The 16,449-nt window shown below is 37.3% G+C and overlaps 1 protein-coding gene across 3 annotated transcripts in view; it reads left to right on the plus strand.

The window, feature by feature from the left end:
* MTMR2 (myotubularin related protein 2) overlaps positions 1–16,449 on the plus strand; it is a 116,483-nt gene that overhangs the window by 56,041 nt on the left and 43,993 nt on the right. For all 3 annotated transcript variants that reach the window (XM_060018077.1, XM_060018076.1, XM_060018078.1), the window contains one exon: positions 13,919–13,994. In XM_060018077.1, the coding sequence (XP_059874060.1) occupies positions 13,949–13,994 (46 nt within the window). In that variant the 5' untranslated portion in view covers positions 13,919–13,948. The remainder of the gene's footprint in view (positions 1–13,918; positions 13,995–16,449) is intronic.

Here is a 16,449-nt window from a genome sequence, read left to right on the forward strand (position 1 = left end):
AAAAGAAACTATTTTACTAGCCCAGCCTATGGGCTTTGTGAGAGCCTAACTGACCTGGGGGAAGGGAAATACCCAATTCCAGCCTCCTCTAACCTTCCCCATGGGAGAAGAGAAATACAGACTTCAGCACCCTCTAGCCAACCTGTCCTATCTGGGGGTGGGAGGGGTGGAGGGACAAAGAAACACTTGTAAACATCACACTGCAGGGGCAGAAGCTCACTAAAAGACAGAGGACTATGGGATTCAGTCATAGGACTATAGAACATTTCCCCTCCCACCTCCTCACCTCACTATGACATCATTAGGGGCCTGTTTATATCAGTTCTTTTTACGTGGCGCATCATGTCCAACTTTCAGCAAAACATTACAAGGCATACTAAAAGCCAAAATTGATATGTAAGGATCAACAGCTTTCTATTATAAAAATACTTATAAATATCAGGAAGGGAAAGATCCTATTTATAATAACAATTAAAAATATAAAATATCCAGGAATAAACTTAAGATATAGGAAGAAACTATATGAAGAAACTTTAAAACTCTGCTGAGTAATATAAAAGAATACTTAAATAAATGGAAAGTCATACCTTGTTTTTTTGATAGAAAGGCTCAATATTGTTCAGATTTTAATTCTTGCTTATTTTGTAAATAATATGGTTAAGACTTGACAAGCTGATTCTCAAATTTGTAATGAAGAAAGTCTGGAAACAATAGAAATGTTTTTTGCTTAGGGGGATGGTTAAATAAATTATGTGTTTACAATTGTATACTATGTAGTATTTGGAAAGAAAAAATGGATTTTCATATGTGGATATGAAAATATGTTCAAGATAGATTAAAAAATTCAGGACAGAAGAGTGTGTTTAAGTTTCCATTTGCTGGGAATTGTTGGGGGAGGTCTAGAAGAAGCCGCGGATACATAAAGAGGGGTATTAATTAGAGGCAGGTAGAACGAAAACAGGGAGATATGTTTGGAGGCTGTTTGTACAATTCCAAGTAAAAATTGATAAAGGGCATGCACTAGGGTAATGACAATGCAGAGTAAAGGACAGGTTTGAAAAAATATTTATGTGGACGTAATGTGTTTAAGCTGCCTGAGTATTGCAGATTGGGGGAGAGAGGAGTCAAAGATGATGACTCTAGGTTTCAAACCTGGTGACAATTTATGGGTTCACTTCTTTTCTATCGGACTGCCCCTCCTTTGTGTACTTGCTGTTCCTCTCTCCTCAGCTAAACAAGGTGACCGTAATATGTCCTTCATCACTTGCTCACCCCCAAACTCCCTACTCCTGTCTTCCTTATGCTCTTTCTTTCTCATAACTTCAGCTATCGTCACTTTATGGGTGACTCCCATATCTTTACCTCCGGTTGTGATCTCTTTCTCAGCCTCTGATCCATCATATCACTTGCTTGCTATACAGTTACAGTAGGATGCTATTATGTCATGGTCATAGTCTTAGTTCAGTCATACATCTGTTCAAGTTCATCTGCTGTTGTGAGATATATGTCACCTTGGAAAAGTTGCTTAACTTCTCTAAGGGTCAATTACCCCATTTAGAAATGGGAATAAAACCACTACTTCTCTTTCAAGGTATTATAAGCAGTAAATGAGTAATGATCTTCTAAAAGCAGTGCATTAACCAGGTCAGGTCATGATGATGTCTTCTGTGTATGAGGTAAAATGAAAGTAATGAGATAATATTTTATCTATCTACCTATCTACTTCCGTTTGCTTTTGGCAGAAATTGATATAAGCCATCCTTTACTGGGAAGAAGTGTTCTTTATCACAGGATTATATCATTCTAACTTTTTGGTTTTAAAAGACTCCTTTCTTTTATGAAATGATATTGGTCATAGATGGTAGTTTTTTTTTTAAATTTTTTAAAATTTATTTATTTTTGGCTGCGTTGGGTCTTCGTTGCTGTGCGCGGGCTTTCTCTAGTTGCGGCGCGTGGGCTTCTTATTGTGGTGGCTTCTCTTGTTGCGGAGCATGGGCTCTAGGTGCACTGGCTTCAGTAGTTGTGGCACGTGGGCTCAGTAGTTGTGGCTTGTGGGCTCTAGAGCAGAGCGCAGGCTCAGTAGTTGTGGCACGTGGGCTTAGTTGCTCTGCGGTATGTGGGATCTTCCCGGCCCAGGGCTTGAACCTGTGTCCCCTGAATTGGCAGGCGGATTCTTAACCACTGCGCCATCAGGGAAGTCCCAGTGGTAGTTGTTTTTGTGGTTATTTTAATGTCCTAAGTTATTTTTTTTAAAATAGTTGCAGCCCTATGTTTTTTTTTTTGTTTTGTTTTTTGTTTTTGCGGTATACGGGCCTCTCACTGTTGTGGCCTCTCCCGTTGCAGAGCACACGCTCCAGATGTGCAGGCTCAACGGCCATGGCTCATGGGCCCAGCCGCTCCGCGGCATGTGGGATCTTCCTGGACCGGGGCACGAACCCGTTTCCCCTGCATCAGCAGGAGTCTCAACCACTGTGCCACCAGGGAAGCCCTGCAGCCCTATGTTATTCCCCTCCTCAACCTCCACAGTTTCTCCTATTTACATCCTATTTACATATTAGTATGGTGCATTTGTTATAATTGATGAACCAATATTGACACATAATAATATTAATTAAAATCTGTAGTTTACATTAGGGTTCAGTCTTTGTGTGGTACATTCTACGGGTTTTGACAAATGTATAATGACATGTTTCCACCATTACTGTATCATACAAAGTAGTTTAACTACCCTAAAAGCACTCTTTAATCCACCTATTTGTCTCCCCCCCTTCTCCCTGAACCCCTGACTACCGCTGATCTTTTTACTGTCTCCATAGTTTTGCTTTTCCAGAATGTCATATAGTTGGAATCATCTAATACATAGCCAGATTGGCTTCTTTTACTTAGCAGTATGCCTTTGAGATTCCTCCATATCTTTTTGTGGCTTGATAGCTCATTTCTTCTTATCACTAAATATTATTCCTTTGTATTGATGTACCACAGTTTGTTTATCCATTCACTCACTGAAGGACTTTTCTATTGCTTCCAAGTTTTGGCAGTTATGAACACCTTGCATTTTAAGATTTAAACTTGAAAATTTTTCTTGATATTAGGTGTGTTATTCCTAGGGCTGCTGTAACAGAATATACAAACTGAGTGGCTTAAAACAACAAAAATTTATTCTCTCACAGTTCTGGAGTATGTAATAAGAAATATATATATATATATATATATATATATATATATCTATCTTCATCCTTAAGTCTTGGTCAGAGCTCCTAAAACTTTTGTCATTTTCTAAGTGATAAGAACCATAGGAGCATCTTTTGTTATAATATTTAGTTTTTGTCTCTGTTTCCAGAGTGATAAAAGTAAAAGCATCTTTTGTTATTCATAACACACCCCTTTGGATCACACCTGAGTTTATATTAATGAATGACTTTTGGAAAGCTCCTAAGGATGGGGCCTGGTTGTCAGGAGAATCCACCTTTGATTAGGTTTGGAACTTTCAGCCCCCTCCCATCTCTGGGGAGGGGAGAGGGGCTGGAGGTTTAGTTAATCACTAATGGCCAGTAATTCAATCAATCATGTCTAAGTAATGAAGCCTCCATAAAAATACCCTTATCCATAAAAATACCCTTACTGAAGGGGTTTAAAGAGCTTCCAGACTGGTGAACACTTTGAGGTTCTGGGAGAATAATAGGCCCAGACAGGGCATGGAAATTCCACACAGCCTCATACCCCATTCCTTGCCATATGTAGGTCTTCCATCTGGTTGTTTCTGAGTTCTGTCCTTCATAATAAACTGGCGAATGTAGGTAAGGTGTTTCCCTGAGTTTTGTGAACCATTTTAGCAAATTATTGAACCCAAGGAGGGGTTGTGGGAACCCTTGATTTATGAACGATTGGTCAGAAGTACAGTTGGCAACCTGAGACTTGAGATTAGTGCTTGAAGTAGGAGGCAGTCTTGTGGGACTAAGCCCTTACAATGTGAAGTCTGCACTAACCATGGGTGATAGTGTAGTAACTGAATTATAGGGCACCCAGTTGGTATCCGCTGAGAATTGGAGAATTACTTGGTGTGGGAAAAAACACACATCTGGTGTCAGAAGTGTTGAGAGTAGAGGATTGAAAAACAGTGATTTTTGTTTCTTTCTCACAATCTAAAATCAAGGTGTTGAGAGGGTTGGTTACTTCTGAGGGTTCAGAGGAAGAATCTGTTTGATACCTCTTTTCTTGCTGCCGGGGAGGACCAATGATCCTTGGTGTTCCATCCATTGGAACATCCATCACTCCAATCTCTGCCTCCATCTTCATATGGCATTATCCTGGTATCTCTGTGTCTTCTAGGGATGTCTTCTTATATGGACAACAGTCATATTGGATTAGGGGTCCACCCTATCCAGTATATCCTCATTTAACTAATTACATGTGCATTGACTCTGTTTCCAAATAAGGTCATGTTCCAAGGTGCTGTCAGTTAGTACCTCAACCTGTGTTTATTGAGGGGCACAGTTCAACCCATAGCATGAAGTGATGCTTTCCAGACTGTTCCTCTGTAGATACTTGCCCTTTTTTTTGTTGTTGTTCAATCATTGATGGTGATGTAATATTATCCATATCTTACTAATTGTGGTTTCAGCTGAAAACCAGTGTCCTTGGCAGTGTTATAAAAAGAACGAGCTTCCTTGTGCTTGAATTTGGATGTACTTTCAAATATGTAACCAGTAAGATCCATCCCAGACGCCAGTCTGTGCCTCTTCAGAGTTTGGTTTGTATGATTCATTTGCATACTTTGTGGTTTGTCAGTGAAGTATAAAAATAGAATAAAGTGAAATTGATGTAAAATAATTTTCTTTAATAGAATTATCCAATGAAGAGTAAGTTCATTTTTTTCTTCACAGTTCTAGTACATAAAGAAGCTGTGAGAGATAGTGTATAACTTCTACAGACTCATTTTTCCCTTTCAGGTGATTATAATTTAGTGTTTTGCAGATTTCAGAAAAATTCTTTCCTATCTTTCTGTCATCTGACATTCCATGTGAAAACTGACCCATAAACTTGCCAACTTCCAGATCATCATTATAGACAAGGTTTCTGAATTTCCTTTATAGTAATTTCCTGATCAGAGAGAAGGAGAGAAAGGGAGGTAGGTTAGAGTTGCATGGAAAGTTACTGAGCATTTCGAAAATAGTTTGATAAAGAGGGCATGGAAGAAAATGGGGGAAAAAAAAACATGGTTGGGAGAGAGCAAAACTGAATTATGTTTTAGGAATAATAAATTATACATTTCAATCTGTGTGTTTTTTTCCACCAGTAAGATTTTAATGTGATCAATACACTTTTCTTGATAGTTAAGAAAAGGATTAAATATTGTATTAGGTGCTAGTAAAGAGCAGATTTTATATAATCTTATCTATTGATATAGCCAGAGCTCTTGAGGCAGGCCAGCATCTAATGCATCTGATAGTAACAGAATGGATAGCCACTTAGTAACGTGACTTTGGTCCAGTATGAGAAAGTGTTTTATGTATTCCAGGGGGTTTCTTCTGGGGGGAATTTCTCTCTTCCTCTCATATCTGAGGGTTATATAACTTTTTCTCTGCTGAAGACAGTTCCATGTGAATGCTGACAAACTTAATGAGTCTGTCTGGCTTTGCTGTCTTAGTTTCTCTACTCTCATTTTAGGAAGGTAGGACCCTGGTGTTTCTGAGTTGACCTCTTGTTTTGACCTTAACTCCTTTCTTTGTTTAATCTGCATTTCTTTTTTCGTTACTGACATACCTGAAATGCAATTCTCTTCAAGTAAAAGGCAGCCTGTGTTACTCAATAATTGCTTGTATTTTTTTTTTTTTTTATAAACCTAGGGTCAAATTTGATCACTTCTTCCAACAACTATTTCATATGCATCTTTATTTCTCCTACCACAGACTAATCCAGGATTTTGATATTTCTGTCCTAGATTATTATCCTTTCATCTTTATCATATACAGTTTTGTGCACCTTTATGACCATGCCGTTTACCTCTATCAGAAACCTGCAGTGGTTTTCCTTAACATGACTGATCAAGTTTAAAATCCTTACTCTCCCCACTCCCCCCATATTTTATTATAAACATTTCCAAACACACTATTGAGTTGTATCAATTCTCTGTATATTCAATATTAACCCCTTATCAGATATATGATTTGCAAATATTTTCTCCCATTTGGTAGGTTGTCTTTTTTTGTTGTTGATGGTTTCCTTTGTTGTGCAGAAGCTTTTTAGTTTGATATAGTCTCACTTGTTTATTTTTGCTTTTTTTGCCTTTGCTTTTGGTGTCAAATCCAAAAAATCATTGCCAAGACTGATGTCAAGGAGCTTATCCTTTATATTTTCTTCTAGGAATTTTATGCTTTCAGGTCTTACATTCAAGTCTTTAATTCCTTTTGAGTTGATTCTTGTGTATGGTGTAAGATAGGAGTCTATTTTCACTCTTTTGCATTTGGCTGTCCAGTTTTCCCAGCACTATTTGTTAAAGAGACTGTCCTTTCCCCATTACATATCCTTGGCAATTTTGTTGTAAATTAATTGACCATAGATGAGTGGGTTTATTTCTGTGCTCTCTATTCTGTTCCATTGATCTATGTGTATTTTTAATGCCAGTACCACACTGTTTGACTACTATAGCTTTGTAATATAGTTTGAAATCAGGAAGTATGCCTCCAGCTGTGTTCTTTCTCAAGATTTCTTTGGCTATTCAAGATCTTTTGTGGTTTCATACAAATTTTAGGGTTTTTTTTTGTATTTCTGTTGAAAAATGCCAGTGGAATTTTGATAGGGATTGCTTTGAACTTTCTATGTTTTTAGTGTTAAAATTTACCTCTTTTTATATTGTGTATTCATGCAGAAATTATACTGGCTCTAGTTATTTTTAATAGTCTTTTCCTTTAAACTATATAATGTTGAAAGTTATGTGGTTAACACACCATCCTGTTACAGAATTAGAATTTTCTGAACCTCACTGTATATTTACCTTTATCAGTGAATTGTATATTTTCATGTTACTATTAGTGTCTTTTCATTTCAGCTTGAAGAATTCCTTTCAGCATTTTTTGTAAGGTAGATCTAGTGGTGATAATTTTATATGGCTGATCTAGCTTTTATTCATCTGGAAATGTCTTCATTTCTGAAGGATACCTTTGTTGGATAGAGTATTCTTAGCTGGCAATTTTTTCCTTTCAGCACTTTGAATATATCATTCATTCCACTCTCTCCTGGCCTGAAAGGTTTCTGCTCAGAAATCTGCTGATAGCCTAATGGGGGTTCCTTTGTAGTTTACAATCTTTATCTTACGGCTCTTAGGATTTTCTCTTTGTCTTTGATTTTTTTTTTTTTTTTTTTTGGCGGTATGCGGCCCTCTCACTGTTGTGACCCCTCCCATTGCGGAGCACAGGCTCCAGACACGCAGGCTCAGCAGCCATGGCTCACGGGCCCAGCCGCTCTGCGGCATGTGGGATCTTCCCGGACCGGGGCACGAACCCGTGTCCCCTGCATTGACAGGCGGACTCTCAACCACTGTGCCACCAGGGAAGCCCTGTCTTTGATTTTTGACAGTTTGAGTATAATGTGTCTTGGAGAAAATAATTTTGAATTGAAACAATGGGGGATCTATTAGCTTTATGAACTTCAGTGTCCAACGTTCTCCCCAGGTTTGGGAAGTTTTCAGCCATTATTTTTTTTTAATAAGCTTTATTCCCCCTTTCTTTTCTCTTCTCCTTCTGGAACTCCAATGATTCTGCTATTGATTCTTTTGATAGTGTTCCATAGATCATGTAGGCCCTCTTTATTCTTTTTCATTCTTTCTTTTTTGTTCTCCTCTGACTGGGTTATTTCAAAGTTCCTATCCTCTAACTCATGGATTCTTATCTTCTGAGTGTTCTGTTCTGTTGTTGATGCTTTCTTTTGCATTCTTCATTTCATTCATTGAATTCTTCAGCTCCAGAATTCATGTTTGGTTCTTTTAATGATTTCTGTCTCTGTTTATTTCTCATTTTGATCATGTATTGTTTTCCAGATTTTGTTAAATTGTCTCTTTATTTTCTTGTAGGTCATTGAGTTTCCTCAAATGTCTATTTTGAATTCTTTACTGGATAAATCACAGATCTCTGTGTCTTTGCCTTCAGTTACTGGGGGATAATTATGATCTTTTGGTAATGTCACAGTTCCTTTATTCTTCATGTTCCTTGTAGTTTTACATTGCTGTTTTGGCATTTGAACTAAGTTGCTTCCTCTAATCTTTACTAGCTGAGAGATACTTTTTGTTGATCCTACTTGTGTTCTGGGGCTTTCTGTGACCTTGTATGGGTACATCAGCTCCACACTTCTTGCTCCCTCTGGTGGCAGAATTGTTAAGCTTGTATGTCTTCTCTAAATCTTACTGTGACCCAGGCTGGCTGTTGGTTAATCTCTCTTTCATTTTCCAGAGGGTGGTGCTACAGCTCAAGATTGTGGTTTCTCTCTTTCCCATAGACCCTGGCTTGTTTTCTATGTACACTCCCTGTCTACCTGAGCTTACTCTCACTGTTGTTGCCCTTGGAAATGTGAACAAGGAGCTGGCTGCAGAGTGGGGACGGTCTGGATGTGGCCTTTGGGGAATTGGGAGTTCTGGTGGGTCAGATTAGGGGATCTTTGGATAAAGTTTTTCCAGTGACTCATGGTGGCCTTCCTCCTGGAGTCTAGAATGCAGAGAACCACATCCATTTAATGCCCTCTGGTATTCCTACCTGCCTCTTCCCTGAGCTCCTCCCTTCCCCCAGTCACGGAGCTCTTGCTTTAATAATACTCTGAGGCTGTGGGAGAGAGGTGGGTTTCTTTAGCAGTGTCCCCACAGCTGGGAAAGCTGTGTGCTCACTCACTGTTTTCCCTTTTCCCCAGAGGGATTCCAAACCTTTTTCTCCAGGCTGTGCCACCTTGGGGGGAGGGGTGATACTGGCAAAGGTCCTCTTACCCTAATGGGTCCAAACTTGTTATTTTTTTGTTGTTGTTCCCACTGGAGTGCTGGAACTTCTTTAGAAACCTGAACTTCCATAAAGCCTTTCTCATCTGTGGGTATTTGCTCATGTCATTGTTTTCCAGGTACCGCAGTTAAGAGGAGTTGGAGTCAGTTCACAGGCTCCTGCTGGTTCTACAGCCTGTATCAGGTTCTGTCTGCTTTTTACACGATGCAGTGGTGGGGCAGACTCCTTCTAGGTCCCTCGACATATGGTGCTGGATTCCATAGCTCCCATGGGGACACTTTTGTTCATGGATAGATACCAAATTTTAGATGTTAAAGGACAATGAAAATGAGGGATGCCTTATGCTACCATGGAGCTAGCATCACTTCTCTTGCTGCTTTCTTTAGAATAGTAAGATGCTTGCTATTCTGTAGCTAAGTCTAGAAGTTAGTAGGTCAAGAGTTAGAGAGATATATGGTTACCTTTATGACATGCTGTCTCAAATATTAATCCCGGTGTATTTTAGAGCAGAGGAATAAAGCACCATGTGAATAAGCCATTGTGAGAAGAGACAGTGCAAATTTATGTTGATGCTTCTCTTAAGTGAATAATAAGTATTTCTTATATTTTAACAGCATCTTGCAAATCCCTTTATGATGCAGCTATCTCATTTCATATTCACAAGCCTGTAAGGTGGATATTAATATTACCGTAATAATATAAATGATGAAACTAAGACTCAGAGAGGTTAGTATGGTGGCTACTGCCACCAAATGGGTTTTTTTTTCTGTTTTTTGGCTGGAAGGCAGTTAGGATATAAAAAACTTGTCTTCACTGGGTACCACAAATTTCTTACATATAAGTTTTAATTTTCATTCCCCTTTTTCACCTTAATTACTGCCTTGGGTAATTTTTTTCTTTTTTCAAAAGCAGGACATGTGGGTTACATTTTTGTTGACTTGGTGTATCTGAGAATGACTTCCACATTAGAGAGGTCACAACATTTTCCTTCAAGAATCTGATAACATTTTCTTATTGTCTTCTAGAATATGGTTTTACAGAGAAACTTGAAGGTAGCCTGATTTTGCTTTTGTATTGAAATTCTTTCTCTTTCTAAACATTTTTGTCTATATTTTCACAGTTTGTCTTTTAATTACAGTTCAAAAATTTTTGCTGAGATACACCCGTATATGTCTGTTCACTGATTTTTATGTGGAACATGATAAACTATTTCGATCAGCAAACTTAGAAAATCTTTACTCATTTCAAAAGCATGTTCTTCAATTACATATTGGATTGTTGCTTCTATCCTGTTTTAATTTTTTCCTTTAGGGAATAGAATTCTTTTATTGGTTATCATCTTCTCTCATGATTTTTATGTCTGTTCTTTTCTACAAATTATTAGAGGGTTTTTCACGTTTGCCCTGTACATAAATGCTGTCTTCTGAATAATCCATTCAGTTCTTTATTAACTCCAGCACAGATTTTACTTCTGCTGTTACATTTAAATTTTTTTGTAGTAATTCCTTATTTTACCCATTTCTCTTAGTTTCAGTCTCTCCTTTCTATTCCTGTTTCCTAGGGGATAGGCTGGTTTCCTTTTGGGTATGCCATATAGTTTATACATTGTTTCTACTAATGCTTATAGGAATATTTTCAGAGAACTGCTCTTTTTTTGAGCTTCAGGCTGATACTACCTTTTTCTTGTCAAACAATCTTTTTTTAGGCCCGATTTTTTTTTTTTTCTCTTCTGTTTCATTAAGGATAGATTGGTTCAGAATCAGTATTTGCCAGTAAGCAAAGGGTCTGGATTGCCCTTGGCCCTGCTTTGTGTACTTGTTTGAGTTCCTTTCTATATCTTGAGCTCTAAAGTGAGTTGTTCATGTATAACCTCCAGTGTATGCTTATTATTAAAAGTCTGTCATCTGGTGCAGATTTTCCAAACAAAGCTGTCCATCTTGCTTCTCTTCATTGTCTTGCTCTCTGACATTCTAGTCCAAGAGTATATGAGAGCCTATGATTCTCAGCATGCACTACTTGCATGCGTTTCCCTGTGTCTTTTCTCACTTTGCAAAGCTTTACTTATGAAGATTGTACCTCGTCATACACCTGTGCCTCTGCCAGAACTGCCTTTCTCTCCACACCTGTTTACAACACACATATTTTCTGGGGTTTGCAGCTTCCTTCCGAGTACAGAAATATAGAAAGAGAGGAAATCATGGGGAACAACACTGTAGCAACTATAAGAAGGTATACCTGTGCAATAGAGAACTAGTGCCCAGCTTTGGAAGTGACATAATCATTGTATTGCCAAATCAAGTGATAAGACAGTGGGCAAAGGATAAAGCAGATTCCCTTTATGTGACCTTTCACATGTGTAACCTTGTTTGGTTTTTTCAGTATACTGTGTGTTAGTTATTATTCATATCTTTTGATCTAATTGTTTTCATAATTAGAAATTCTTACCAGATTCTGGCAATCTTGTTAGTCTAAATTTTCACTATTATTATTAATTTTACTATTATTATTTCTATAAATAGGAAATACTTATTAAGTATATATTTTGTGTCAACAATGATGTAAATGCTTTAAGTGTATTAACTCATTTAAGTTGTAACAGCCCTTTTGTGGCATACTGTAGTTATCACCATTTTATAGGTGGAAAAAATGAGGCATAAAGAAGTTGAACACTTGTCTAAGAGTACTTAGCTAACGTATAGCACAGTCAGGATTTGAAGCCAGGAAGTCTATATATTTGCATAGTGCAGGTTTTTATCCTGTTTTTCTGCATCTTCATGGGCCCGCCCTTTCTCCTTCATTCCCTACTTCTCTCTCTTCCTTTTTTCTTAAGTTTCTTTTATGACTGCATAAAAGACTATATCAGGAACTGGCAATGAGATACCATTCAAAAATATGACGTTTTTTGAGTTTTAGAATGTGGAATATTAACAAAGTATGTATGTGTGTATATATTTTAGTTCTTTAGGTATTGCACTAAGGTGACTTTCTGAAATAAATTTTAAAATTTTCAAAAGTATGAATTTGTTTAGATTGCAAATTTATTGAACAGAAGTAATTTGTTCTTTGTAGTTCTTCCTTTATTTGCCTTAGGTGAGCATTGGACTGTGGCAGTAATGTCTAACCCTTTTGTGTAATCCTCCCTCAGCACCTAACTTAAACTAGGGAATGACTTGACTATCAGTAAGAATTAGATTCATTGCATTAGTGCTGCCAATATGGGCACCACTAGATAGATGGCTATTGAACACTGGAAATGCGGCTGGTCTGGTTGAGATGTGCTAGAAGTATAAAACATACTCTGGATTTTGAAGGCTCAGTATGAATAAAAGAATATAAAATATCTCATTAATACTTAAAAATATTTATTATGTGTTGAAATGACAATAGTTTTGACTTACTAGATTTAATAAAATATGTTATTAAAATCAATTTTTGACCTTTTTTCTTTTTCTAATGTGACTATAAGACAATTAAAAATTACATATGTGCCTCGTGTTATATTTTTATTGGGAGTTCAAAATTGTATAAGTTATGGTACCTCTTCTCTAGGGGTCTAGTACGGAAGAAGACAGGCAATTAGAGTGGTGTGGTAAGTGCCAGATAGGAGCTCACGCATGGCAGACATCTAACTCAGTTTTGACGGCCTGCAGAAGGTGACCTTTAAGGCAGTGGGAATGCCTTGTTTTTTCTCCCTTTTACCTTCTTTTGAGGACTCTTAAGTCTACTTTTTGGATGGAAGGAAATAAAAGTCAAAAGCTATTTAAAAAAAAATTGAGAATCTTTTTTCTAGTAGTATTGGTTCTCAGTCTAATGAAACAAATTGAGGTTGAAGTAGAAGGCCTGAGTCTGCTCACAGAGACCACTACTCCGCCCTCCCCCCAGACAGGCTGGGACAACCAAATGGATGGTAGTGCCTCTTGCTAAGTATGGAACACAGATCAATTTTAAATCTGTTGAGTTCAGAGTGTCTGTGAGACATCTAGATGGAGAGGAACATTAAGCAATTGGATGTATGGAACTAGAGTCCAAGAAAAATCTCAGCTGACAATGTAGATTGAAGTTAGGTAATGTCATAGATAAGGTATGAAATCAACAGGAAGTGAGTAAAGTGAGAAATGGACAAACCTTGAAGAAATAGGGAGGGTTGAGAAAAGGGCGTATAAAGGTCATTGAAAAAGAATGGCCAGAGAAGGAAGAGTTTAGCCAGGAGAGTGTACTTTCAAGAAGCAGGCAAGTGCAGATAGTATCACATGTAGCTAGGAGAGGAGATAGAAATAAAGACTGAGAAATACCCATTGTCTTTAATACTGAGGAGGTTATTGGGGAGAAAGCAGGTTCCCTGGAAGGGGTTGGGTTAGGTCGCAAAGCCAGATTGCAGAAGGTTGAGGAATTAATGGGAGGTAAAGTCCTGGCGACAGTGAAGGTTATTGTGTAGCAGTGAAAGAGGTGAAAGGGGAGGCTTTTGGCAGTTAGCGGGATGTATCTAGCATAGGACGGCAATTGCGATATTAGCATACGACAGTTGCGATATTTAGCATATTACAATTGCGATATTTAGCATATGACAGTTGCGCGCCCACGCACTTTTTAGCTATAGGATCTTGAACAAGTTAATTCTGGCCTCTTTCCTCATCTAGGAAATGAGGATGTTAATACCTACTCTTACAGGGCTGTTGTAGGAGTCAGTGAGAAAACGTAGTGTTTTGTGTAGTACCTTATACAGAGTAGGCACTCAGTACATGTTTTGTAGAAAAACAGCAACTTCACATGTTACACATGCCAGCATTATAGTCTTTATAATTTGATTTAAAGCAGTATATGTGATATAGTTTATAACTTTAAATAAGACCAAGCATACACAGTTGAAATTTGAGTAAAAAATTAGCCTTTGAATAAAAAAATGTTTCTTTTCTTGCTCTCTCCTCCCCTTTCCAATCCAGGTCCTGAGGGAGTCTAACAAATTAGCAGAAATGGAAGAACCACCCTTACTTCCAGGAGAAAATATTAAAGACATGGGTCTGTAATGGTATTTTTTGTCGAATTTCCTCCTCCTTTGTGACTGTACAGACTATTTAGTACTCTGAATGTACAGAGAACAGGCTCACTGCCTAGACACCTCCTGTTTTGTGGACTCATTACTGCCAGCCTTCCCAGCATCCAGTGTGTTCTGTAAGCTTAAGTCTAGACCTGTTGGTTGTGTTTGGATTTGGACTACTGGGAAACATGAAAGTTGAATGATATTCTGCTGCTTTTCTGGTTTGCTTTACTTTCACTGAAAGTAGGTGACTTATTTTAAAAACTGTTGCTGAATTTCATGAAAGTAAATTTCATTATTTTGAATTACTGCAGTAAGATAGTGGGTTGCATAGATAAAAAAATTGAATTGTCACTTTGTACAAGTAATTTTTCTTAAAGCACATTCTCTCTTTTTGCTTCTTTATTTTTTCCTACTCTGAATAAATTTGTCAGTTTTGGATAAATATATTTCATCGCCATTGCAAAGCAAGCCGTTTGCATGTAGGTGCCTTTCTTTGTCCAGCCTAAATAACTAAGCATTAACTTATTGTATGGACTGGAAACTGGAAACATACTTTTAAGCTATTTTTTGGTCCTCATGCTTTTATTTTGTTGCACTTGCATGGTGATCTACAAAGTACCCATAGCTTTTTTAATTTTTAAGATGTTTATTTATTTATTGAAGTATAGTTGATTTACATTATTAGTTTCAGGTATACAACATAGTAATTTGATATTTTTATAGATTGCACAACATGCAAAGTTGTTATAAAATATTGACTATATTCCCTGTGCTGTACATTACATCCTTGTAAATTATTTATTTTACAATTGGTAGTTTATACTTCTTAATCCCCTTTACCTGTTTTGCCCCTTTCCCCACCCCTCTACCCTGTAGTAACCACTAGTTTGTTCTCTGTATCTGTGTCTGTTTTGTTATATTTGTTCCTTTGTTTTTTTAATTCCATGTATACGTAAATGGTATGGTGTTTGTCTTTCTCTGTCTGACTTACTTCATTAAATATAATACCCTCCAGGTCTATTCATGTTCTTGCAGATGGCAAGATTTCATTCTTTTCTAGGTGTCCATTAACAGAGGAATAGATAAAGAAGATGAGGTATATATAGAACTACCGTGTGACCCAGCAGTTCCACTCCTGGGTGGAAAAAAAAAACCCAAAACACTGATTCAGAAAGATACATGCACCCCAGTGTTCATAGCAGCATTATTTACAGTTTCCAAGATATGGAAGCAACCTAAGTGTTTGTCAATAGATGAATGGATAAAGAAGCTGTGGGGTGTGTGTGTGTGTGTGTGTGTGTGTGTGTGTGTGTGTGTGTGTGTGTATAAAATGGAATATTACTCAGCCATAAAAGGGTGAAATTTTGCCATTTGCAGCAACATGGATGGACTTGGAGGTCATTATGCTGGATGAAATAAGTCAAAGAGAGACAAATACTGTATGATATCTCTTATATGTAGAATCTAAAAAGTACAACAGACTAGTGAATATAACAAAAAGGAAGCAGACTCACAGATATAGAGAACAAACTAGTGGTCACAGGTGGGGTGAGGGAAGCGGGGAGGGGCATTATAGGCGTAGGAGATTAAGAGGTACAAACTATTAGGTATAAAATAAGCTACAAGGCTATATTGTACAACACAGGGAATATAGCCAGTAATTTAGAACAACTATAATGGAATAAAACCTTTAAAAATTGTGAATCGCCATATGTGCACCTATAGCTTACATAATATGGTACAGAAACTATACTTCAGTTAAAAAAAAAGAAAAGAAAAAATTGTATGCTTGTGTTCGTAAAAGAACTCTAAAGAAATAACGTAAGATGATTGAAAAAAAGATGTGGTATGTTTATATATTTATATATATACAATGGAATATTATTCAGTCATTAAAAGAAAATACTCATAGCTTTTGAGAAATAAAGTAATATATAGGAGAATACAGTAGATGGTTTTTCAAAGTAAACACCACCTTTCATTTGATTATCAATCATAATTTTAAAAAGCACTTAAATGCCTGATTTCCCCTGGTCGCATGTCATTTCCTTGTGTAAAAATGAGCAAGGCAAAGGGGACCTATCCCTTAAATGTGTTGTTATTGCCTGACGTACATTTAGTTCCTTCACACTTAGCATTTCTCTCTTCTTTCTTTTAATTCTTAATTGAATACCTCCACATTCCTTTTTCCCCCCCTACTCACCTCAGGTATCCTAAGCTTGTTCTGCTGAGCTACCTACTAAGTTAGGTGTTATGTGTTATTACCACTGGATATTATATAATAACAGTAGTTATCACTATTAAGTGCTTACTGTCTCATTAAATCATCCTCACAGTGATCTTCTGAGGAAGATATTAATCCCATTTTGTAGATGAAGAAACTAAGGCATAGGGAGACTACCTAGCTAGTAAAGTTATAGCTAGCATTGAGAC

Source organism: Delphinus delphis, chromosome 8 (assembly GCF_949987515.2).
Source record: "Delphinus delphis chromosome 8, mDelDel1.2, whole genome shotgun sequence".
In the NCBI taxonomy this organism is placed as follows: Eukaryota; Metazoa; Chordata; class Mammalia; order Artiodactyla; family Delphinidae; genus Delphinus; species Delphinus delphis.